Source organism: Urtica dioica, chromosome 1, assembly GCF_054948205.1.
Source record: "Urtica dioica subsp. dioica isolate 48M chromosome 1, U.dioica_male_clone48M_v1_H2, whole genome shotgun sequence".
NCBI classification, from domain to species: Eukaryota; Viridiplantae; Streptophyta; class Magnoliopsida; order Rosales; family Urticaceae; genus Urtica; species Urtica dioica.
The window spans coordinates 4,786,560-4,811,422 of NC_142756.1; the positions used below are offsets into that span (position 1 = coordinate 4,786,560).

Sequence of the window (24,863 nt, forward strand, 5' to 3'; positions counted from 1 at the left end):
GCTAGAAACACAACCAAGGAAGTCAAGCTGAGACTCTTCATGTGGATGATTTATTAGTTCTCAGTACAAATAATTTAGAGAGCTTCAGGAATTTGAAGTGGGACTCACTGCGTTTGCTTTCAGTGCATGAAAACCTCTTCTAGTTATATAGACGAGTGATACCAGTGTTTTGAAAATGTTCGGTTCTCATGGAACGGAAAATATCCTTTACCAAATCGAATCTCTTTTCATTATTTCTGATTCCTCTGTTACTAATTCTCTGTTCTTGATTTGTATAAATAGCACAATAATTCGTCCGAGATCGTAGCAATGTATAAAAAGAAAGTATTTATAATATGTATATACACATTTAGATAGGGTGGCATAAATATCCAATATATTTCGTATGTATACACTCATATACTCAATTCTCTCTCTCTCTCTCTCTCTCTCTCTCTCTCTCTCTCTCTCTCTCTCTCTTCAAAGCAGAAACGTAAATAGGTTTTAGGTTCGACCTTTACCTTATACGGAACCTGTAATGCGAAGTCAAATCCAGACCGGCCATACCAGAGAATCAAATGCATTGAACTCGAAGAGAATGACCATGATAAATTATTATGATCGTTCTATTTTAGGAATCATCATATTTAAATACGATATATCTGGAATTTTCCATCTTTAAATTGAGGGATATTCACATGATAATAAATCACACATCAGATCAGATGCAAAAAAAAATCCATATAACTTGTCTCAACTCTCAAACATGTTACAAAATATCCCACACTCACTCGACCATGTTTCAAAGTGCAACTCTGTAATTGCACTTCCATTTATTTCCCTATATGAAAAAAAAAAAAATCACCTTATTCTTAGTTTCAACGGCTCATTTCCACTCTCCATCAGACACCGTGCTTAACAAGGAAATCAATGATGAGGCGATTAACAATCTCAGGAAATTGTTCAGCCAAAAAGTGAGATCCTTCTTCGACGAACTTGATGTCCAAATCGGGCACAATGTTCTTCACCGCCCCGCTTTTTATATATTCCTCCATGCCCGGAAACTTCAGGACATAGTCCTTCTCACCCATCACTAGCAGCTCTGGAATATCAATCTTCGAAACATTCACACCACAATCCACGTTCAAAGTCCTATCGAGCACGGACCGAGAACAAGTAAAGAAGCATGTATTAGTCTATTTCTCTCTCTAAATTTTATTACATCGGTTTTTCGAATCCTCGCAAAAGGTTTAGTATGAATCTTTTTTTTTTTTACCTATAGGGGACTCGCAATGCGAAGCGGAATCCAGACTTCTCGTACAAGGAAGCATAGACGGAGAGGTCGTCCTCGGAAAACCAAGACGGTAGAGGAGTGGATGGATCAAACAAGTCCATGATTTCTTGACCCTCTTTCGCGACGGGAATCTCGCTTCTCGAGAACAAAGTGTAGATGTTTCTCACCACCGACTTCGCGTCGAAACGACTGAAATCTGCCTCTGCTCGTCCCGGTTCCTAATATACTTTTAAAAAAATTATATCTTTCTGAATGGGTGAAACAAATTGTCTTTTTTTAAGATATATGATCCATTTAGACATATGTTACAATTTTAATTTAACTATATAATAATTAAGAAAAAAGATCAAATTAAGGCATTACATCTGCACCATACCATCGGAGGAGAATTGAGTTATATATTTATAATATTTGAATAGTTGGATTATAGTTTAATAGAGAGTAATCATTTGGCTATATATCAAACAATTTATTTTACATTTAGCCTTTTAATTAACAAAAAATTAGGTAAATAGCCAACTAAAACGTTTAAAATTGCTATATATAGTCAACGTTCGTAAATCTTAAGTAAATAGCCATAAAGATGACACGACCTAATATATGGAAATGACTATTTACCTAAGATTTACGTCTATAAATATATGAAAATGACTATTTATCTAAGATTTACAAAACGTTGACTATATAGTAATGTCAAACTGTAAATGTGACTATTTACCTAATGGACCCTTTATTAAATTATATGACGTACCTGCCACCTGGCGACATAGAAGCCCTCGGGTAGGAGATCGTTTGCAACGGAAGAGGGTCCCGGTAACATGAAAGGCAAGCCTAATGATACGAGTCCACAAAATCTTTCCGGGTGAATCGCCGAGACCAAATGAGCCACTATAGCACCAAAGTCTTTTGCAACAAGAAAAACCTGGAACCCATATATATTTATATATATAATTCTAACAATATTCTTAACAAGGTTTGGAAAAACATTTAATGCCTCGGGCACATTTAATTTTAATATCTACAAACAAAGTTTTTGACTTATTTCTGTTGGGGAAAATAAATATTAGTACCTAAATAAAGCTTGAAGACACCTATAATATAATTTATACAAGGGAGTGTTTACATGCTTAGCCTTTGTGGTTCAAACCTTAGATCAGTTCTTTATTTTTATTTTTTTAGTTGTTCGATGATTTTGGCTTATAAATTTACCAAGCAGTTCATCTGGAACAGCTAAAATCTCAAGCAATTCTGAAAGTCAACTAGTTGATCGCTCTTACGGTTACGGGAAAAACGACAGCGAAAAAGAGAGAAAAAAAAACGACCTTGTCAAGGCCCAAAGAATCCAAGAGAGAAACGACATCGAGGGCGAGATCTAGGAACGTCCCTTCCTCTGGCTCGGCCGGCTGGTCAGAAAGCCCGTAGCCGCGGAAATCGAACGCCACGGCGCGATAACCGGCGTCGGCGACGGCGATCATCTGGTGCCGCCACGTGTACCATATTTCCGGGAAGCCGTGCAAGAACAGCACAACCTTCGGACCTGAGCTAATTCTCCGATCATTATTAATTAGTTCTATTATAGAATCGTGTGTGTTTTATGTCATCAGCTAGATCGTACTTACCGTTTCCGATCTCGGCTACGTGGAGATTTAGTCCTCTGACTTGTACGTGATTATGCTTGATATTCTCCATTAACTTGTACTGGACTAGATAGAGTATTGAAGATATGGACTTTTCTTGACTCGGTAGGTATGAACTGTGAAAGAAAAAAGACCAGCTAAAAAAAGATGGCAGGTCAGAAACTGTATAATAATTAGCATTTCTGTTTTAGCCCATTGTGAATCGGATAAGTTAAAATAATGTATTACGTTTCACTTTTATCGATGATTGATTGACAGGAAAAGTAACGTGGAACCCATCACCATGGCGAGTTTCACGAGTTTCAGGAATATGGTAGAGAATTTCTAGACTCTAAATAATAATAATATCTCAGATCCACTTGTTAAAAAATATCTAAAATTAGACTTTTTTACCAATTTCAACAAAAATACCACCGGTACAAATATATTCATCATCTCTCTCACACTTCATCTATTTCACTCTCACTCTCTCTTTCTCTCCCCAAATCCGACCTTCTCTATCAAAATCCGACATTCTCCATCAAAATCCGACCTACATGAGATTTTAGATTGATTTGAATGAGATTTGGACGAAAAAATATGTTTTAGGATTCTTACAAATTCTGAATTTTTTTATGAAAATCATCGGATTCCATCGGATGTTGGATCCGATCGAATCCGATGGTTATTTTTAAACTAATTGATTTAATTGAGATATTTTCATAACTACTAAGTCTAAAAAATGAAATATATAGAAATTTCACGATGTAGACTTTATAGGAAATATTAGGGAGGGACGTCTTATTTGTAAAATATTTAGAATTGATTTTTATTCAAAAATATCTTGAAAAGACATTTAAACTATTTTTTTTACAATAATTCTATCGTAATTTATAAAAAATTATAAGGATTTTGGCCGCAATGTTCATTTAAAATGAAATAATTATCCAGGCCCAAACGAGCTATGGTATTGCATAATTATAGGAATAAGATCACTATTATCTTAATTTAACACATTATAATGTAATCTACTTATAAGTATAAAACTAGTTAGAAGTAAACGTGGCTTACCGGTAGCGGGACGGGACGGAATCCCCGCTACCGGTAATATAGGTAACGGGACGGGAGGTCCCGTTAAGCCTAACGGACGGGAGTCCCGTCCCGTTACTGTAGCTAACGGGATCCACGGATCCCGTTAGCGACCGTTGAATATTTTTTATTTTTTTTTAATCTCGGCCGTTGAATATATATATATATTTTTTTTTTAAAAGATCCAACGGCCGAAAAAATAGAGCCGTTTGAATATATCCGTTGATAGAGCCGTTTGAGCGAAATGAGGATTTTTTTATTATTTTTTTTTTCCCACTTATTTCTAAAATCTATAAATACCCCCCCATTTCATTCATTTTCTTCACACCTTTCCCTCAAACTCTCTCAAACTCTCTCAAATTCTCTCAATCTCTTTCTCTAATTCTCTCAAACTCTCTCAATTTTACTCTCTAAAGCTTTCATTTTCTCATGGCATCATCATCCCACAACCGAGGAGGTCGAAGGGGAAGAGCTTCCCGAGGTGAACGAATGCACCGTTTTGAAGAAAATTGGTTGCTTTTGTCTCAAAACGCCCCCGACCCAACCACCGAATACTCTTTCAATCCAAATTATGTTGCTCATACTTTTCACAATACGGAATTCACCGAAATTCCAAACACACAAATGCCATATTATCCTCAAATGGATCCCGAGCAAGCATATCAAGCACAAATACCGCCATCCGAAGTCGCTTTTCAAGAGTTTCAAGTGTTCGAGCAACATTATCGTCAATCCCAAAATCCAAATGAAGAAGAAGACGACGACGAAACCCAAGATCCAAATGAACAACATGATGACGAGGAGGAGGAAGATGAAGAAGAAGACGTCCCACCACCACCACCTCAGCCTCGAACTCAAGTTCCACGACCTCGACAACGTGAGCAACAAGAGGATACCCGACAAAGACGACAACGACGTGCCCGAGAAGAACAAGAACAACAACAACCACCTCAACAACAACAACCACCACCGCAACAACAACAACAACAACCTCAACAAGCACAAGCACCACGACGTCGAGCGAGGTCTGTTGTCTGGACGTTCTTTGAAGAGGTGATTGCCAACGGTGAAAAAGCCGGAAAATGTCACGTTTGTGGCAAAATCTTTAGCGCTCATAACACTAGAGTTGGGACGTCGTTATTTTGGAGTCATCACAGACACTGCCAGGGGGGGGGACACAATCTGGAGCCTCTACAACCCAAGTAAGTAACATCGATCCTTTAAGATTTAGACGTGATTTAGTTGAATATTTTGTATCAACCGATCAATCTTTTAGTCATATCGAATCTCAAGGGTTTGTTAGATTCATTAGTTCTTTTATTCCAAACGTACAAATAATGTCTAGGAAAGCCTTGAGATCCGATATCCTAAAATGGTTTTTAGGAGAAAAGGAACAAATGAAAGACTCAATATCATCTGGTAGATATAGCGTAGCCTTAACATCGGATATATGGACCGGTCAATCTAAGATGGATTTTATGAGCGTTGTAGTCCATAACATAGACGACGATTGGAACCTGAACAAACGTATCATAGCGTTTAGGAGGATAGAAGGTTCTCACACTGGTGAGAACATCTTAGATATCATAGTTAGTGTTTTAGCTGAGTGGGGTTTGAACAATAGGGTTATATCTGTGACCTTAGATAATGCCACTAGCAACAACGCCATGATTAGGGAGTTGACCCAAAAACTTAACGCAGACGAAACCCTTATACATCAACGTTGTGCTACCCACATCATCAACCTCATAGTTCAAGCCGGAGCCGCTAGTTACGACCCTTCGATAAACAAGATTAGGAATTACATAAGTTGGATAAATAGTTCAACCTCTAGAGTAGATGAGCTTAAGAGACGGCTTAGACTAAACGGCCTTCAAGAACGCACCTTTCACCTAGATAACAAAATTAGGTGGAATTCAACCTTTCTTATGCTGACCAACTTCTTATCCGAGCGTTACGTCGATGTTATTGTTTCTTACATTAACAGCGTACATGGCGAAAACGCTATATCTGATTTGGATATTAGGATGGCTGAATCATTTGTTTCTTTTCTCGACATTTTTTATAAAGAAACTTGTTATCTTTCTGCTGTTTACACTCTCACTTCTTTTCTCGGTCTTCATACTATGACCGCAATAGCTGTGCATCTTGATAAAAATAAAAACGAAACTATTTTTCAAGATTCTATTCAAGCAATGACAGCAAAGTTTTTAAAATATTGGGGGGCTGGAAAGGTTCCATTACTATACGGTTTTGGAGCCATTCTAGACGTCCGATGTAAAATTGGAGGTTTAAAATTTTTTTTGAAATACATAAGAAACCATTTTGTGGACCAAGATTACGTTGCACTTGATCTTCCGAGGATTGTGCAAGCTTTTTTTGGGGAAAATAACACATTTATACCCTGTGTTTTAGTGAAATGTCGAGTTTAACCCTCGGTTTTCAAAAATGTCGAGTTCATACCCTCTGTTTAACTAAAATGACGAAATTATACCTTCTGTTTAACTAAAATGACAAATTATACCATGAAATAGACAACAGTGTCACGAATATTCTTTTTATTGACTTTTCGTTGACGTTGACTATAATATTTATATATAAACACCAATTATCTTTAGTCATTCGCGCCATATATGTAATTTATTTAAAACCTAAAAAATAAACAACAGTCTCTTAATCGTGAAGAACACAGAAAGAGGCAAATGGGTAAACATCGATAGTTGATAGTCATCAAAATCGCATATTCGAACAGAGAATCAAGGATTTAGAGTTACAATTCGAACACGGAATGAAGTTATCTCTTAGAAGGTATGAGTTTTATTATTTAATTTCAATTTAAGGCTATTTTTATTTCAAAATTGAGAATTTGGAAGTTAGGGTACTGATTTAGATTTGATTCGGTTTTTCTTATATAAGAGTTAATATCAATGAAAGAGAGATTTGTGACGCTGTTATTCATTTCATGGTATAATTTTGTTATTTTAGTTAACCAGAGGGTATAATTTCATCATTTTAGTTAAACAGAGGGTATGAACTCGACATTTTTGAAAACCGAGGGTTAAACTCGACATTTCACTAAAACACAGGGTATAAATGTGTTATTTTCCCATTTTTTTTGATCTTTTCAAGGTTTACGAGGCGAAACTTCTACCGCAATACCGAGCGCAACCTTCTCAATCACAGACGCAATATCCGAGAATACACCAATACACGAATGTCTTCGTCAAACTTGTGTCAAACTTGTTGGAAGTAACGATTAATGATGTGTCAAACTTGTTGCTTGAAATCCATTTAGAAAGATTTAGACTACGTCGAGATTACAAAATGGCAAGGTGGATATTCAGCCATGAGTTTCTTTTTTTGTTTTTTTTTTCATTACTATTTTTCATTCATCCATATTTACATACAGACTTACCGTCTATACTTACTACACAGATCTTCAGTCATTTGATTATTTAGTTAAGTATTCATTGTAAGGATTATTGTGATTTATCCATTCATTATTCAGAAGGATTAAGGTTAGCCCAAAACACATAAGGTGATATTTGTAAAAAAAAAATTAATTCATAAGGTGATATTTGTCCTACAAAATAATCATATATTTTCTTTTCTCTGATATAATTCTCATGAAATCATCGTGTCTTTCTGCACAAGTTTCTCAACGTCACACAGCTCAACTCCGCCGACCTGATCAAGCCGGTCCGGACCGCCGTCCTGAAACAACATCTCGATCTGCTCCAACGACTTCCCTTTCGTCTCGGGCACGATCCGGTGCACGAAGACCACCGACAGCGCCGAGACCGCCGAGAACACGAAAAACGTCCCGCCGACCGATATCGCCCGCGACACCGACAAAAAAGACATCGCGACGATCCCGCTCGAGACCCTATTCCCGACCGCCCCGAGCGCCGCCGCCTGAGCCCGGAGCCTCAACGGAAAAATCTCCGACGTCAAGACCCAGCAGACCGGCCCGATCCCGACCGAAAAGAACGCCACGTTCCCGCAAACCGCCAGGACCGAGAGCGCGATCCCGACCCCGCCCCCGCTCGGGACGAGGCTCAGGGTCAGGGCTAACCCGAGAAGGCACAAAGTCATCCCGACCGTGCTCACGTAGAGCAAGGGTTTTCTTCCGACCTTGTCGATGAGGACGATCGCGACGAGGATGAACAAGGTCTTCGCGACCCCGACCGCCACCGTGGCCGCGAGGAGGCTCGACTCGTCGGCGATTCCGGCGTCCTTGAAGATCGTGGGGCTGTAGTACACGGTCGCGTCGATCCCCGTGATCTGTTGGAAGCATTGGATCCCGCAGCCCGCCACGAGCATCCTCCGCACGGCCGGGGTCGGGTTCGCCAGCTCGCGCCACACCGACCTCTCTTCCTCCCCGCCCTTGGCCGCCAGCTGGATCTCCGCCAGCCGGGCGTCCACCTCGGAGTCCGTGTCGTTGGTCCGCGACAGGACCGACTTGGCCTCGTCAACCCGGTCCTAGAGGTAATAATGAGCATTTGGTGGTGATGTAGCTTAATAACCAATTTAAAATTATGAATTTATAAAATAGCCAAGATTTTTCTTAATTTAATGACATAACTAAAATGTGCTGTAATTTGGTTTCAAAAGTTTTTTTGGTCACAAGAGTAATTTTTCTAAAAGTGATAAATTGCTTATAATAAAAGAAATTGCCTAATTTGTCACCAATTTTATAACATTTTCCTACTTTCCACCAAAACGTTAATTTTTCCTAAAATGTCACCTCTATGTCAACAATGTTGACATATAATAGTGAAGGGCAAACATAGATGTCAACATTGTTGACATAGATGGTGGTATTTTGGGAAAATTTAACATTTTGGTGGAAAGTGGAAAAATGTTATAAAATTGGTGGCAAATTAGGCAATTTCTCTTATAATAATCGTCAAAAAATTTAATCTTGACCGTCAAAAACGATTTGAAAACGTAAATTTGGCTACTTTGCTGAAAAGTTGAAACTTTGACTATTTTACTAATCAATAAATTTCAAATTACTATTTTGTACAATTTTTACTTAAAAAAAATCACGACTAATCAGCTAAACTTTTTAACTAATTTTTAACGGCCAAAGAATCACATTTACCTGGAGGACGAGCCAGCGGGGGGACTCGGGGATAGCGAAGAGCGCGAACCCGATGAAGAGCGAGGGGAGGATGCCGACGGCGAGCATGACCCGCCAGTTGATGTGAACGGGTAAGCCCGAGAAGGCGTAATTGGAGACGTACCCGAGAAGGATCCCGAGGTTTATGAAGATCTCGGGAAACGAGGTGAGGGACCCGCGCGAGGCCGTCGGAGAGATCTCGGCGATGTAGACGGGGGCCACCATCACCCCCAATCCGATCCCGACCCCGGCCAGGAGCCGTCCGATCATCAGCACGCGGAACGACGGGGCCAGAGTCATCACCGCCGCTCCGCACTGGAAAACCGCCGCGGCGATCCCCATCGTCCATTTCCGACCGATCGCGTCCGAGGTTCTCCCGCCGGCCAAGCTCCCGAAGAGCGACACGATGCTCAGGATTCCGACCAAGACTTCTTCTTGGACTTCCGTGATTTTCAGGTCTTTTTTTATGAACAGAATCGCTCCGCTCATCACTCCCACGTCTGTCGATGTCAATGGAAATACCACCATTATTAATTTTTTCAATTTTTTTTTTCTTTCTTCTGATGATCTCACAATACTAGTAAACGGTCTGACCAAAAAAAAATGAAAGTTTTGATTTTGAATGTCCGAACACAACAAACAGACTCTAGTCTTTCTTCTCTAATGTCAACGGGCACGCCACCGTTATTTTGTCATTTTCACAATACTAGTAATCGGTCTGACAAAAAACGACAGTTTTGATTTTGAATGTCCGAACAAACAGACTCTAGTCCTAATTGCATTTGGGATGAAAACTAAAGTGGTCTAGATAAAAATTAACATTAAATAATCAATACAAACACACATACACACAAACAGCATTCATACATAGATATGAGAAACGCTCCTCGAAGAAAGTCAACGGAGAGACCGGAAAGGAAAGCGTACCGTAGCCGAGTAAAACGTTATTGAGAGACGCGAACACAGCGCAAGCTAAGACATATTTCCTCGTACTACTTCCTCTGTCTAATCGAGCTTTTTTCTGCAAAGGGTCGTCGTGATCGTTCAGCTCAGAGTCCATTCTCTGGTACTTGTTCTTATTCCCCAGCGAAATACCTGAAAGTCCCATCTCTGTGTTCCCATTCTCTTGGCCGCCAATCAACCCCATGGCGCCAATTTCCGATTTAGCCTCTATAAAAAAAAACCGCTAGTTTGTCTATAGATGTAAATGGATAATCAGGCAGAGCCAGAAGTTTAATAAAGAGTTTTTTTTTTTTTTTTTTTGAGACTTTGACTGTTGAAAGGCTCTGGACTTAGTCCGTGGATTGGGGATTTAGATCTGAGCGAGGGAGCGGAAGAGAATGAAGGAAAGAGAGAGACAGGCTTGGCGGTAATTGGTCCTTCATTGTCCTAACAATTTTTTATTACTTGAAAAGCAAACTGTAGACCCACTTGACATTTTCTAAACGTGTTGAAAGATCTACAACTCAAAAAAGAGTTGATCTCTCAATTTAATGATAATTATTTAGTATGGACTAAATCTAATCAACCTAATCATGTTTATTTCGCCTAAAAAAAAAAGCCAATAAATTGAATTACAGAGCCATACAAAAAGAAATTAAGTTAAAGAGACCTAAAATAGATAACCGCTAATGTCAATTTTTTGGATAAACTATGTGGCAATGTGGAAATTTGTTATGGCACATTGCTCATTAAGCATGGTTTTAGTTTTTTTTTTAAAGCTAAATTTTATTTAATTGTTTGGTAAAATTATTATTTTTTTGTTGAAAAGTGTTTTATTTAATATTTGAACTAAAAATTTAAAGCTATATTTTGAAGCTTTTTAGACGTTTCTACTTTCTATTTTTTAACTATTTTATTCTCTTATTTTTATTTATAATTCTAATTATATTTATATTCTTTTATTAAATAATTTATCTGATATCACCAAAATTTATAATTTATTGTCTATATATATTTACATATATTTATATATATTTATATTTACATTTATTTTATCATATATATTTACATATCTAAGAATATCTTATTATTATTATTACATTTTATATAAATAATTATTAATTACAAATATTAATACATATCTTACCAAACACTAAATAGGCTTCTACTAACAGCTACATCTATTTTCTAACAGTTTATCAAACACCTAATTGCTTTTGAAACTAGCAGTTTTTTCTTATAGCAGAATCTAAAAGCATTTTTTTAAAAAACACAATAACACCAAACAGAGCCTGCATATATTATTTAAGCTTATTAGTTTTGAATTCCTGGCGGCCTCGAGAAGATTGTCGTTGCGAAAGATAACTTGATGTGTCACGATCTATAAAAAGTCATCGAAATTGCGATGGGACTTATAGGCCAGTGCAAACGGGCTAAAAAAACTAACAAAACTCGAAAATGTCACAATCAATGGTCCTTATGAAGGGCGATCACCTTGGTGGTGATTGTTGCTGAGATCTATCTCTCTCTCTCTCTCTCTCTCTCTCTCTCTCTCTCTCTCTCTCGTCAGATGCAGTGAATGTTTCCCTGACGCATATGATCCGATGCTTAATTAGTTCGAGCAAAATTGTGAGTGGGGAATCTAAGTTCTTTTATTTGAATTCCATAGCAGTGAGAAGAAAAAGAGAGTTTTAATATGAGTGACAATTTGAAAAAAATTTGCTTTGGTAAAAAATTAACTACCACAAAATAATTTTAGAGGTGGTATTCATAGAGTTTTGACATTGTTGTAGAGACATGAGAGGTTGTCTCGTGCAAGAACCTCAAGCTGGAAGACATTGATTTAAGAACCGAATATGCAAATAAACATCTCGCCATCGGTAAATTGTTAAATTGTTGTAACATGTTTGAGCAGTTTCAACGTCGCACATGTTTGAAATTCCAATCCTCTAAATCCCCACAGAAAATGTGCCTCAATATTTGCTCCAAGTTATAACCTTTTTTTTCTTCTTCTTCTTTGATTTGATATGAAATACATGTTAATCAAATGATGCTTTATTACTTCAAACGAGCTCATAGATTCACAGACACTTGAAGGTGTGAACCCTCTTTGGTTCTTATGCACTCCTTTGGAAGCCTCTTTACTTGTGAGATTTCGGTGAGGCATGCGCCTTTTTCTCAGGCGAGGGCCCGGGCAAAGCGAGGCTCCTCAACCGGGATGAGTGAGACAGGTAATGATGCTTCGCTTAGGCGAGGTGGTCGAGGCACCTAACAATCATCACTCGAGCAAGATGAGATGAGGCAAAGATCCTTACCGAATAAGGTCGAATTCAGATCATTTGTCCCATTTTGGTGTCTCTTTCTTTTGGTGCCCTTCAAATCAAAATAAATTAAGTTAATTATTTTAATTTATTTTTAAATAAATATAAATTAATAATTAAATAAAATGATGACATGACTTATTTTGAATGGAGAGGCGAAAAAAAAAACAGAAGCTCCGGATTCAATAAGGTCGAGGCATGTACCAATTGAAACTTGATAAATTGCGAAAAAGCCATGTTTTTTTTATATATTTTTTTTAATACTCAGCAAATTTGTAGAATATATTGTGGATGTATTTAAAAAAAAAATCTCATAATATTACGAATTAGTTATTAGTAACTGAATCTATTTTTCTTTCAAATTTTATTTTTTTAAAGGGTCAAGCGGCTAAATGGCCAAATAGAACTTAAGGATTTGCAAAATAGCCAAAGTTTATCAAGTATAAGCAAAATAGCCAAGCTGCGATTATTAATCCAGGCAGGATTAAATTTAATCCACACAAAATATCGGGATTAAATTTAATCCAGGCAGGATTAATTTAGTCCAGGGATGAGAGTAATGGCTATTTTGGTTAACCTAATGAAACTATGGCTATTTTGCAAAAGCCATAGTTTGAATTGGCTAGTTCATGCCATTTTTCCTTTTTTTAAATATTTGAGCGATTATTCAATGGTCCGAGTCGGTTCCAAATTCTTTTTCCATAAGAATCTCCACATTACGTGATAAAACCCCAAGCCGTCCGAAATCAATTTCCCCTCAATTCTCAACCCAACCGACTATGGTGTTCGTGACGACTCTGGACCACAAAACCCTAGCCCTAACCCTAAATCCCTCGACCACCACTCTCCGCGACCTCAAGCTCGCGATCCACGAAATCTCCGGCACGCCGCTCCATCTCCAACGCCTATCCCTCGCCGCCGGCGACTCGAGCTTCCTCTCCGACCTCGGCGTCGGACGAAACTCCACCGTCGCTCTTAGACTCCCTCTCCTCGGCGGAATGCAAGCTCCGGTCGTCCCCAAGCCACGCCTCGAGTTTCTGAACTCGAAGCCGCCGGCGAATTACGTCGCCGGACTCGGCCGTGGAGCCACCGGATTCACTACTCGGTCCGATATCGGTCCCGCTCGCGCCGCGCCGGACCTTCCGGATCGTTCCGCGACCGCGGTCGCTCCCGGCGGAGCTCCCGGAGTGGCTCCGACTCAGGGCCGGGGCCGGGGAAAGCCGAGTGAAGAGGAAGAGGAAGACGACGCCGAGGAGAAAGGCTACGACGAGAATCAGAAGTTTGATGAGTTCGAAGGGAACGATGTGGGACTGTTTGCCTCGGCGGAGTACGATGAGGACGATAAAGAGGCCGATGCGGTTTGGGAGGAGATCGACAAGAGGATGGACTCTCGCCGGAAGGACCGGAGAGAGGCGAGGCTGAAGGAGGAGATCGAGAAGTACCGAGCCTCGAACCCGAAGATCACCGAGCAGTTTGCGGACCTGAAGAGGAAGCTCCACACGATGTCGGCGGACGAGTGGGACAGCATCCCCGAGATCGGCGACTACTCGCTCCGCAACAAGAAGAAGCGTTTCGAGAGCTTCGTCCCCGTCCCCGACACCCTTCTCGAGAAGGCGAGGCAGGAGAAGGAACACGTCTCGCTGCTGGACCCGAAGAGCCGCTCCGCCGGAGGAACCGAGACTCCCTCTTCCCAGACTCCGGTGACGGACTTGACCGCCGTCGGCGAAGGTAGAGCCACTGTTCTCTCACTGAAACTCGACGGGCTTAAGGATCCCGCTTCTGGGTCTGTCGTGGACCCGAAAGGGTACCTCACCGATCTCAAGAGCATGAAGATCAATAGCGACGCTCAAATCTCGGACATCAAGAAGGCCAGGCTGTTGCTGAAGAGCATCATCCAGACGAACCCGAAGTACCCTCCGGGGTGGATTGCTGCGGCGAGGCTGGAGGAGCTTGCCGGGAAGATTCAGGTGGCGAGGCAGATGATAAAGAAAGGGTGCGAGGAGTGCCCAAAGAGCGACGATTTATGGCTCGAGGCGAGCCGGCTCGTGAGCCCTGACGAGGCCAAGGCCGTGATGGCTCGGGCCGTGAAGTCGATACCCAATTCGGTCAAGCTGTGGCTCCACGCCGCGGAGCTCGAGCACGACAGCGTGACGAAACGGATGGTCTTGATGAAGGGCTTGGAGCACATCACCGACTCGGTCAGGATATGGAAGGCTCTCATCGACATGGTCAACGAGTCCGACGCGTGCGTTCTGCTCCACAAGGCCGTCGAGTCGTGCCCTCTCCACGTCGAGTTTTGGCTCGCTCTGACGAGGCTCGAGACCTACGACAACGCGAGGAAGGTCCTCAATCGCGCCCGCCTCAGGCTCCCGAAAGAGCCGACCATCTGGATCACCGCCGCGAAGCTCGAAGAGGCCAACGGGCACATCGAGATGGTCGACAAGGTCATCGAGAGGGGTATAAGAGCCCTGCAACGAGAAGGCCTGGGCATCGATAGAGAGGCGTGGATGAAGGAGGCCGAGGCCGCCGAGCGCGCGCCCTCCGTCGCCACGTGTCAGGCCATCATTCGTCACACGATTTGGATCGGCGTCGAGGACGAAGATAGGAAGAGAACATGGGTCGCCGACGCCGACGAGTGCAAGAAAAGAGGGTCTATCGAGACTGCCCGGGCCATCTACGCCCACGCGCTCACCGTGTTTGTGACCAAAAAGAGCATTTGGATCAAAGCGGCTCAGCTCGAGAAGAGCCACGGGACCAGAGAGTCTCTCGACGCTTTACTCCAGAAAGCCGTCAATTACTGCCCACAGGCCGAAGTTCTGTGGCTGATGGGCGCCAAGGAGAAATGGCTCGCCGGAGACGTGCCCTCTGCTCGGGCGATCCTCCAAGAAGCGTACGCCGCGATACCCAATTCGGAGGAGGTTTGGCTCGCCGCTTTCAAGCTGGAGTTCGAGAACAACGAACCGGAGAGAGCTCGGATGCTTCTCTCGAAAGCCCGGGAAAGGGGAGGCACGGAGAGAGTGTGGATGAAATCGGCCATCGTCGAGAGAGAATTACGCAACGTCGACGAGGAAAGAAGGTTGCTCGACGAAGGGCTGAAGAAATTCCCTTCGTTCTTCAAGCTCTGGCTGATGCTCGGGCAGCTCGAGGAGCGGCTCGGCCAACTTCCAAAGGCGAAGAAGGCCTACGAGTCGGGCCTGAAGAACTGCCCAAACTGCATACCCATCTGGATATCGCTCGCCAACCTCGAAGAGAGGACAAACGGGCTGAGCAAAGCCCGGGCGGTTCTCACTCTGTCGAGGAAAAAGAACCCTCAGAACCCGGACCTGTGGCTCGCGGCGGTGCGAGCCGAGCTCAAGCACGGGAACAAGAAAGAGGCTGACGTTTTGATGGCAAAGGCGCTCCAGGAGTGTCCCAACAGCGGCGTTCTGTGGGCAATGTCCATCGAGATGGTTCCGAGGCCGCAGCGCAAGATCAAGAGCAGGGACGCTTGGACGAAGAACGATCACGACCCCCACATCCTCGCCGCTGTGGCCAAGCTGTTCTGGCACGATAGGAAGGTCGAAAAAGCCCGGGTTTATCTCGAGAGGGCTGTCACTTTCGCCCCCGATATCGGAGATTTCTGGGCGCTGTATTACAAGTTCGAGCTCCAGCACGGGACTGAAGAGACTCAGAGGAAAGTGGTGCAAAGGTGCGTTGCTGCGGAGCCGAAGCACGGTGAGAAATGGCAAGCGATAGCCAAGGCCATCGAGAACTCTCACCAACCTGTTGAGGCGATCTTGAAGAAAGTCGTGGTCGCTCTGGGCAAGGAAAGCAGTGCAGCTGAACAGATTAAGAATCAGTAAAGCTCTCCAAAGCTTGGTCACACCTTTACATTCATGTGAGTTTCGTTTTGCGCTTCGTTTGCTCTACCATTTTAGTTCACTATCAGTTCACTTGGGTTAGTTTTGTTGGAATTGGTATACTCAGAGACCTTTACATCTTGTGGCAATGAATTTGCAATGTTACTGGAACTAGATGCTTGTAATTATCTCAGAATTTTTCCAATCCTTTTGTTTAAATTATCCTGCAAATGTTGTAGATTGTGAATTTTGTTCAAAGTTGCTTTTCAGTTAATATCGTCACAGGCTAAGTTCAAGGATGAGATGGAATAGCCATCTATATATATGCCTCAATAAAAAGAGTTATTTTTTCATCTTCTTAGCTTTGGATCGTAGCACTATTATTATTATTATTATTATTACTATTATTGTTATTGTTATTGTTGTCATTCTGGAGGATATCTGAAGGAAAAGGTTCTGATGGCATTCGGTTTTAACGTCGCACGTGTTCTGTATTCCAATTTCTATATCCCACTGAAAACGTGCCTTAGTATTTTATTTTTCTTCCAAATTATAGCCTTTTTTTACCTTCTTTGATTTGCTGTGAAATGTTTGTTACGGTGCTTTATTACTTCGAAATCGGAGGATTACACTTTGCATGACATTTACAAGACAGACAAGTTGATCATCGGCTACTTTAACTCAAACGAGCACCTCGATTCAATGACACTTCAAGGTGATCTATGAACCCTCTTGCGTGAACGCTAAACTTAAAGTGGAATCTCGAAAGATCAGTTCTCATGCACTCTTTTGCAAGCCTCTTACTTGGCTCATCGACTCTAGACTTGTTTTCGATATTACAGTCGTGCAAAACTTGATGGAGTAAGAGTTCTTTGTTCTTCGCTGTCGGTTCTTGGAATGTCTCTGTAGCTCGTAACTCTCGGTACCGAGCAAATGAGAGCTAGATTCCAATATGCAGTGTTTGCAAAAGATCATCAACATATTCACCCCGATCTTCTCTGAACCTCCTAAATTTAGCCTATAAATGTCTGCTATAGATTGTTGTAACTCGAGTAAACTTGTACAGGATCTGTCGAGGGGATAGGCGAATATGATTTTCGGGAGTTAAAAATAATTTATTTTTAGACTTCCGAAAGTTCTGAAATTAAAAATTTCTATAAAATAAAAATAGGCTAGAAAAATACACCTTCGAAAAAAATCGAATCTGACATTATATATAGTTTTCATAAAAATATTTTTCTGATAAAGAGACATAGTGTTTATTAATACCGAACGCAACAATTAGGGCCTTGTACGTCCCCAATTCGATTTCCTTTGGACGCAAAAATTGGGGTCACTAGGATAGTTATGTTCGATAATGTCACGGCCTCATGGATTCTAGTCGGATCTACTCGGATACCATTGTTGTAATTTCTTTTTTTTAATACTGAGAACTTTTGTTAACTTTAAACCGATCAGCTTCAATCATTATTAAACTCGAACGCATTTCAACCCTTGTTATCAACTAGTGTAGAGGTTATACATTTCTTTGTTTGTACCAACTTTTTGGCCAAGGAACAGTCAGTATTATTATTATTTTTTTTTGCATAACAAGACGCTAAACTAGCCCTTGTATAAAAAGCCATTCATGATATATAAAAGAACAAAATGTTGGAAGTTTTTTGCACACTGGAAAAACATATAAATTACTCAACTTCTAAATGTACAAGAGTAACAACGTCTCATTTAACAATATCGCGTCGCTTCGTTGCTTAGGCCAATCCAACTAGCTTCTCGCTGACCTCCCACAGCTTCCGCGCCTTCTCGGCATCGCTCGCCTCTTTCGACAGCTGGTTTTCGAACGACGACGAGTTGTTATTCCAGCTCCAGTACACTCCCGATTTCGTCAGGCTCGGATCGCTCACAACCTGACACACCAATACGTACTAGTTTTACATCTCATACCCGGAAAAAAAATAAAAATAAATAAATATGACTAGGAAGTAAATACCTGAGCTAGGCGTTTGCCAGATTCTTCTTCGGAGACGTAGCCCTTGGTGATGTACTTTTGGAAGGGAGGGAAGAGAAACCTGAAGAGCGGAATGTGCTCTCTGAACAAGCCCGTGGTGGCGATACAGCCCGGGTAGAGAGAAGCGAAGGTGATCCCAGTCTCCTCGTGGTATCGCCTGTGAAGCTCTTGCATCGTCAACATGTTGCACACTTTGCTGTCCTTGTAGGCCTTTGCGCCGTCGAACTCTCCTCCGTCGATCATCGCTGAGTTGTTTATCCCGTTGAGTCCCGCGGCCAGGCCTCTCAGGTCACCCAGGTTTGCCTTCGGCGGAACGTTCCCGGCTAACGTGTTTGTGTTTCCTACGATAAAATGTAACAACAGTCTTTTATTCAAAGCCCCCACTTTCTGCAACATTTATTTCGAGCTGGCACTCTATTATTATTTCAGGATGTCGATCTCGTTGTTAAGGAATGGTAATTCTAATAAAGTAAGATACGGCATTCTAAAGACTATGCTTTGGTAATAGGAAGAACTTTCAATTCTCTTTCCTTGAACTGAAAACTGGTTGGCCTCAGGTGTTCCAAACCCTTGAAAACTTCCCATACTCATAATTACCGAATGCCAACCCCAAAGAGTTGGTCTGAGGGTGATTCTTGAGACCTCCTTGTCAGCAGTAACGGAGCTAGGAATTCCAATCAGGGGTAAATTTGAAAAAAAAAAAAAAAACAAGGTGGGAAAATTTAGAAAAATCATATAAATATTGAGCTAATATTATAAAAAAAAAAAAACGGTAAAATTACAATTTTCAAAATTTCAAAGGGTTATTTAACAGAAAATTAAGAAAATAGCCAATTTAAATATTTGACATTGCTAAATAGCCAACTTTTGTTAAATCTTAGGTAAATAGTCACTTTCAGACGTAAATCTTAGGTAAATAGTCAACGTTTGATATATGAAAGTGATTATTTACTTAAAATTTACGTCTGAAAGTGACTATTTAGCAATGTCAAACGTTTAAATTGACTATCTTCCTAAAGAACCCGTTACTTAACCCCCTGATCCCCATGTAACTCCGTCCGTCCTTGTCAGTCCTTGGTTCAATTCCCCCTGTACGCAAAAATTGGTCTCCCAGTCTATAATGCCATGTTTTTTTGTTTTTTTTTTTTTACCGAATGCCCGTATATCATGTACTTTGAGAATGTACCTGTGATTGATCCGACGATGATGAGGCGCTTGGAGGGGAAATCGGACTGCTTCAAGTCGTCGAGGAGAAGCCTGGCGAGGAGGAAGTGGCCGAGGTGGTTGGTCCCGACGCTGAGCTCGAATCCCTCGGCGCTGAAAGTGGGCTCTTTAGCGGTGGGAAAGTACACGGCCGCGTTGCACACCAACACGTCCAACGGCTTCCCCGACCGCCGGAAGTTTTCCGCGAACTGCCTCACGCTCTCGAGGGACGACAGGTCGAGGTGCATCACAGTGTAGCTCTCTTTGGCCATCCCCGAGGCCTTCGCGGCCTTCTCGGCCTTCAGAAAGTTCCGGCACGCCATCGTCACGTGCCATTTCCCGCTCTCCGCGAGGGCTTTGGCCGTGGCCAACCCGAGGCCCGACGAGGCTCCCGTGATCACCACGTTGCCCTTCCTCAGCGTCTTCTTTCCCTCCGGTTTCGATTGGCCCACCGTGGGACCCACCGTCGCCGTTTGGGCTCGGACCGGCCCGATTCTCCGCGCAGCCTGTACCTCGAATGGATAAGCTTTTTTTTTTTTAATACCTCACGTTTGAAACTCTGTTTAAAAAACCTAAACTCTGCTTCATTTATGCGAGTATTACCTTCTTGCTGTCTTTGCCGGCGAGTTTAAAAAAGAACTCTGTTTTTTAATTTTTTTTTTTTTCTTTTTTAGGTGAAGACAAAAGCTTGAGGTAGTCTGGTAATAAGAATATAAGATTTAAAAGTGAGCTATTATAAGAAAAAAGTTTTGAAAATCAGGTGATTTCCACAATTATTGGAAATACAGCCCTTTGAATCATTACTCCTAGACCAGACTTGAAATTTACACGAATAATATGTTTAAAAACAAAGTTGATTTTCTTTCAAGTCTTTTGACAGTAATATGACTGGCATTGCATTATCTCAGGAGTTGAAACATTAGAACAGTGTTGTTATCATCGTCAATTTTGATAATTTGATGCTAGCGATAGAAATTAAATATATTCACACCAGCTTGATAGGAAACTTTATTCAGTGAATAATACACAGAAAAAAAAAAAAAAAAAAAAAAAACACTAATTATCTATTACCAAAGATGACTTGGATTCAGCGCGGACGTAGTCTGAGACTGAAACTCCAAAGAACCCCACATCCTTAAAACAAGCTTTTGGCTTTCCCTGTCAATACATTACCTGAAATCAGTTAGAATTCCGTACTTAAACAGTTAGAATTGAGTTTAACAATACCTCTTTGTGGACAGTTACAGTAGCTGGAAGTAAAGAGGAGGCTCGAAGAGCCATGAGGACTGTGAGAGCTTGATATTTTCTGGCAAAGTTTGAGCTGTTTTTTCTGATGTTCTTGAGACGCTTCGAGTTGAGTTTGTTATCTTATTATTTTGGGCAACGCTATCTATCTTGTATGCTGACAAAGCTATTCCACGTAGGTTTTACTCATCCAATCATCTTTTGAGATTTGGATTCTCATTGATATGTTGGAATCGGTTTCTTTCATACTCTTTTTTAACATAATTGATTCCAAAGCCTTTCTGTTGGGGTGGATCAGATTTCAGGCCAGTAATTGGGCTTGATTGGTCATGGCCCAACTTAATTTGGGGAAGTACATCTAGAAGTTTCTCTACTAGATCTATCCTTTTGGTATCTCCTTTTACGTCCCTCCAATCAAATTAAGTCAATTTAATCATTTTAATTTATTAATACATAAAAAAGTAATTAAATAAGATGATGATATGACTTATTTTGATTGGAGGGACACCAAATGAGATAGCAAAATGGGACAGAGGATCAGAGTTCATTCAATATCAATCTTAATTTAAAATGAGAAGTGCATTGTTGAGGCAAAGCACCACAGATATTGAAAAAAGAACCAAAAATAAACTCTTAACTCAACGCCTTTGTCAAATGATCCGCCAGATTATCCAAAAGTTAATATTTTTAGGATGGCTACAGCTTATCGATAAACGATACCTCGGATAAGGCTATACTTTTTTTCTCTGTCTTTTTCACTCTCGCGATTACAATACTCATTCGAGCTAGCTACAACTCCACTATTATCATAATAGATGATGATAAGTCAAAATAATTTCCAATATATGATGATACTTCTCGAGATAATCGTTCCATGTAGTGGTCAGCTTGGAAGTAGGATTTAGTGTATCCAATTGTCACCAAGTAACCAATCGTGTACACCGACATATAATACATAGTCCTTTTCAAGTACTTGCGTATATGTTTGAAAGCTATCCAGCGATCAATATCATAGTTTAACTGATATATACTTACTATTCTCACGACATGCATGTGTTCGATATAGTACACAACATGAAATACATTAGACCCATGATAGCTGGTGCATAGGGTACACGTCTCATATTCTCCTTAAAGTCTATTATGCCACTTCTTTTTAGAGAGGAATACTCTATAACAAGCTAGATGTTATGATTTTGGGAATTTTGCATCAGATAAGGAGCAAGTTCAACATGAGTATCTTGAGACAGCAATAGTAGTTTGTTCTTTATGTTCGAATAATCGGAATACCTAGAACACATGGCTGAATTTTTCAAATCCTCCATTTGAAACATCTTAACTTGCCAAACTTTTATGTTGGATTACATTTGTGACTTAAAGGATATAACGATAATATATGCCCTTCTCGCCATAAGATGACCATGAATGATTAAGACTCTTGTGGTGACTATATCAATGGACACCCTTAATTAACATAATTTTAACAAAATAAAGATTTTAGTTTCAGCTCATATGTGAATTGACGCCGAAATTTGGTAAATCGATTAAATACGAGAAAGCAAATTCGTCTTTTTATTCGAGTTTATTTGAATTTTATTTATTAATTACATATTCCCCAAATCATATTTTACAAGATATAACCAGATAGCCTATAATAATATGTTATTCGTTATAAACTCACTTTCGCATTTTAACTGAGCATGTTTTGGAGTTTTGACTAATAATTAATTAATTACTAAGTAGTAAAATAACTACTTAATTTAAAGTGGGCCTAGACAGCACTTAAATTAATATACACATAGCCCAATTGGAGAAGTCATTGGGACAGTGATGTTTTGATCTATTCTTAATCGTTAAGATTTAGAGTAAAAAAATGAGGAAAACTACAAATTTTATGTGGTAGTTATATTATTTTATTTATATAAACATAATCAAAACTAAAATATTTGAATCAACTGAATTAAGATTCTATTTTTCTAACTAGCATAATAAAACAAAATAAAATAAAAACTAGTTAAGTAGATACTTTATTCCTCTTGATTTAGGTTTTTGGAAAACTATAAATTACGTTTGGTGCTTCGATATTTACTCTTTGTGAGTGATACGAGTTAACCCACACTTTATTCAATTGAATTTTCACTTTTTCGATACAACAACCAACACTAGCTTCGAGTGAATAGACGAGGCAAGTCCTCCAAAATCAGCTTAAAGACGTCGAGGGGGATTGAATTTTCACAAAGTGGTGAGAAGTGAGAACTAAAAAAACCTAAGGACTCAATCGTCTGGGACGACATATCATGATCCTATTGGCGTGAACCCCGAGACGGGGATCGGGACCCCAACCCGATGTTAGGATATAACTACTTGGAGGTATTCCAAGATCTTAAAAATGCTAGTGACTTTGAGGCACGAGCGCAATAAAGAAACCAAGGGCCAACTCTCCTACGGCGAATCTTCAACCACGAGACTGCTTATGTTGATCAAAGTGAACATCCAAGGAGAATCAAGATATCTCTCGCAGGATCAAGTCCTCAAGCACCAAGCCCGATTGAGACAAGACTTCTCTAAGCGAATTCGACAAGGAATAAGGTCGAAGATCACCAAAAGACTTGAACGCTCGAAATAAACTTCACGTCTAACCTAGCTCGTCATCATCTTAAGAGACCATCACTAGGTGCATACTTCAGAGATTCAACAACAAAGAAAAAAAACTTCTAATTAAGAGTCGTTCTATCCCTCGACTTTCAAGTTATTTTCTCATTTTAAGACTTTAGTTGTAAAGAAAAAAGTGTACAAAATATGCTTTGACCACATGTAGAGCACTCTCGTTATATAACAATTCCTTCAAGGGTATCCAAAGGACTTGTCTTGAGTCTTGACGCAAACTAATTAATGGTGGCCATTTTCCTTTCAGCGGCTAACAAATATATATAATACCATCAATCATCTTATAAAACAAAAAGAAGAGACCAACGCTAAATATCGTTTGATATACAATTCAGCTATTCTCGTACCAAATCCATATTCGTCCTGTAGCATTTCAGATAAGGATTTTTAATAACACAAAGCAATGATGCCCCGACAAAGTAGACTTAATCATGTGATTAAATACATAAATATTACACTCACAGCTAATTATTTCTGGGTTGGTTTCTAAGGATATTATTAATTATGAGTAATCCTAGCCTACCCAACACCACTTCTACAGATATTTTTGCTTAACCATTTGTTAAAGCATTATTTAATTAATTTAATCAACCTCATAATTTCTTAGTACATCATGTTTTTCTGTTTCTCGTGGAAAGTTCATGGGCATAGCTATCGTGCCGTCACAAATAAGAAACTTAAACTGGTGATCTCATGGGCCGGTGCGTGGGTCCCACATCTCACCATCATTTTGGTCAAAGTTGCCTGATATATTAGATCTTTTCCATTAAACAAGTTACTTTGGATCTAACAACATGATGTGGATAGCTGTGAGATTAAATATTTTATCTTTTTGTTTTCACCTGTTTTGTTCTGAGAATTTCAAGCTATATTTTATATTAAATTGGGAATATTATCAGTGTGAACAAAATATTTACAAATAAGATGAAAAGGAATCTCATTCCTAGAAACATGAGCATTTCCATAAACATCCCTTATTAATGAGTCAAAGGAATGTTAAGTATCAACCTCTACTAAAAAAATTGAGCCACGTTAAATCGAACCATTGATTGGAATGTTTACACTGACAAATATAACAAAAATTGCTTATTAATTCAAAATATATTTGGAGAAATTGCCTACCAATTTTTATTTACATAAATTACTTCATATTTAATGAAAAAAAATCATTAGACACGTAAAATATATACATATATAAATAAAAATATAAACAATTTTTTTTAATAAAAATGATCATTTATGAAAAGATTTATATAGCCAATTGAAAATGGATTTACAAAATAGTGAAAGTCTATAAAATTAGTGAAATAGTCAAAATATACCAATACTATTTTTTGAAAATTGAAATTTTTAACTATTTTATAAATAAATTAATTTTAAATGATTATTTTCTATAATTTTTCTTAAATATATTATTATGTATACGTAAAGAAGAGCTAGTGTTTACTATTCATCTAGAAACAATTCACTATTCATTCTACAATGTAATGGCGAAAACATTTTTTGTAATTTTTTAATTTACATTTATATCATTC

General features: G+C 39.9%; 4 protein-coding genes across 5 annotated transcripts; 1 reads left to right on the plus strand and 3 right to left on the minus strand.

Moving 5' to 3' along the window:
* Positions 1 to 562: 562 nt before the first annotated feature.
* LOC149406630 (epoxide hydrolase 2-like) lies at positions 563 to 3,110 on the minus strand. The gene is made up of 5 exons (XM_089607847.1): positions 2,893 to 3,110; positions 2,596 to 2,810; positions 2,025 to 2,195; positions 1,256 to 1,491; positions 563 to 1,131 (listed from the first exon to the last, which is right to left on the minus strand). Exons 1-5 carry the CDS (start codon positions 2,960 to 2,962, stop codon positions 882 to 884), a joined length of 942 nt encoding a protein of 313 aa, XP_089463973.1. The 5' UTR covers positions 2,963 to 3,110; the 3' UTR covers positions 563 to 881.
* A 4,398-nt stretch (positions 3,111 to 7,508) lies between these two features.
* Positions 7,509 to 10,506, minus strand: LOC149406631 (Major facilitator superfamily protein). The gene is made up of 3 exons (XM_089607871.1): positions 10,031 to 10,506; positions 9,086 to 9,603; positions 7,509 to 8,460 (listed from the first exon to the last, which is right to left on the minus strand). The coding sequence occupies exons 1-3, from the start codon at positions 10,248 to 10,250 to the stop codon at positions 7,603 to 7,605; spliced, it is 1,596 nt and encodes a 531-aa protein (XP_089463997.1). The 5' UTR covers positions 10,251 to 10,506; the 3' UTR covers positions 7,509 to 7,602.
* Positions 10,507 to 13,042: 2,536 nt separating this feature from the next.
* EMB2770 (pre-mRNA splicing factor-like protein) lies at positions 13,043 to 16,560 on the plus strand. The gene has a single exon (XM_089607853.1). It carries the CDS (start codon positions 13,146 to 13,148, stop codon positions 16,206 to 16,208), a length of 3,063 nt encoding a protein of 1,020 aa, XP_089463979.1. The 5' UTR covers positions 13,043 to 13,145; the 3' UTR covers positions 16,209 to 16,560.
* A 1,217-nt stretch (positions 16,561 to 17,777) lies between these two features.
* Positions 17,778 to 20,854, minus strand: LOC149406633 (protochlorophyllide oxidoreductase C). Of its 2 annotated transcripts, none has more exons than XM_089607864.1 (5): positions 20,644 to 20,854; positions 20,488 to 20,574; positions 19,400 to 19,922; positions 18,196 to 18,554; positions 17,778 to 18,112 (listed from the first exon to the last, which is right to left on the minus strand). In XM_089607864.1, the coding sequence occupies exons 1-5, from the start codon at positions 20,695 to 20,697 to the stop codon at positions 17,957 to 17,959; spliced, it is 1,179 nt and encodes a 392-aa protein (XP_089463990.1). In that variant the 5' UTR covers positions 20,698 to 20,854; the 3' UTR covers positions 17,778 to 17,956. The 2 variants fall into 2 exon arrangements, with proteins under 2 accessions (XP_089463990.1, XP_089463985.1); XM_089607859.1 differs by having other exon boundaries at positions 19,400 to 19,928.
* Between the last annotated feature and the right edge of the window lie 4,009 nt (positions 20,855 to 24,863).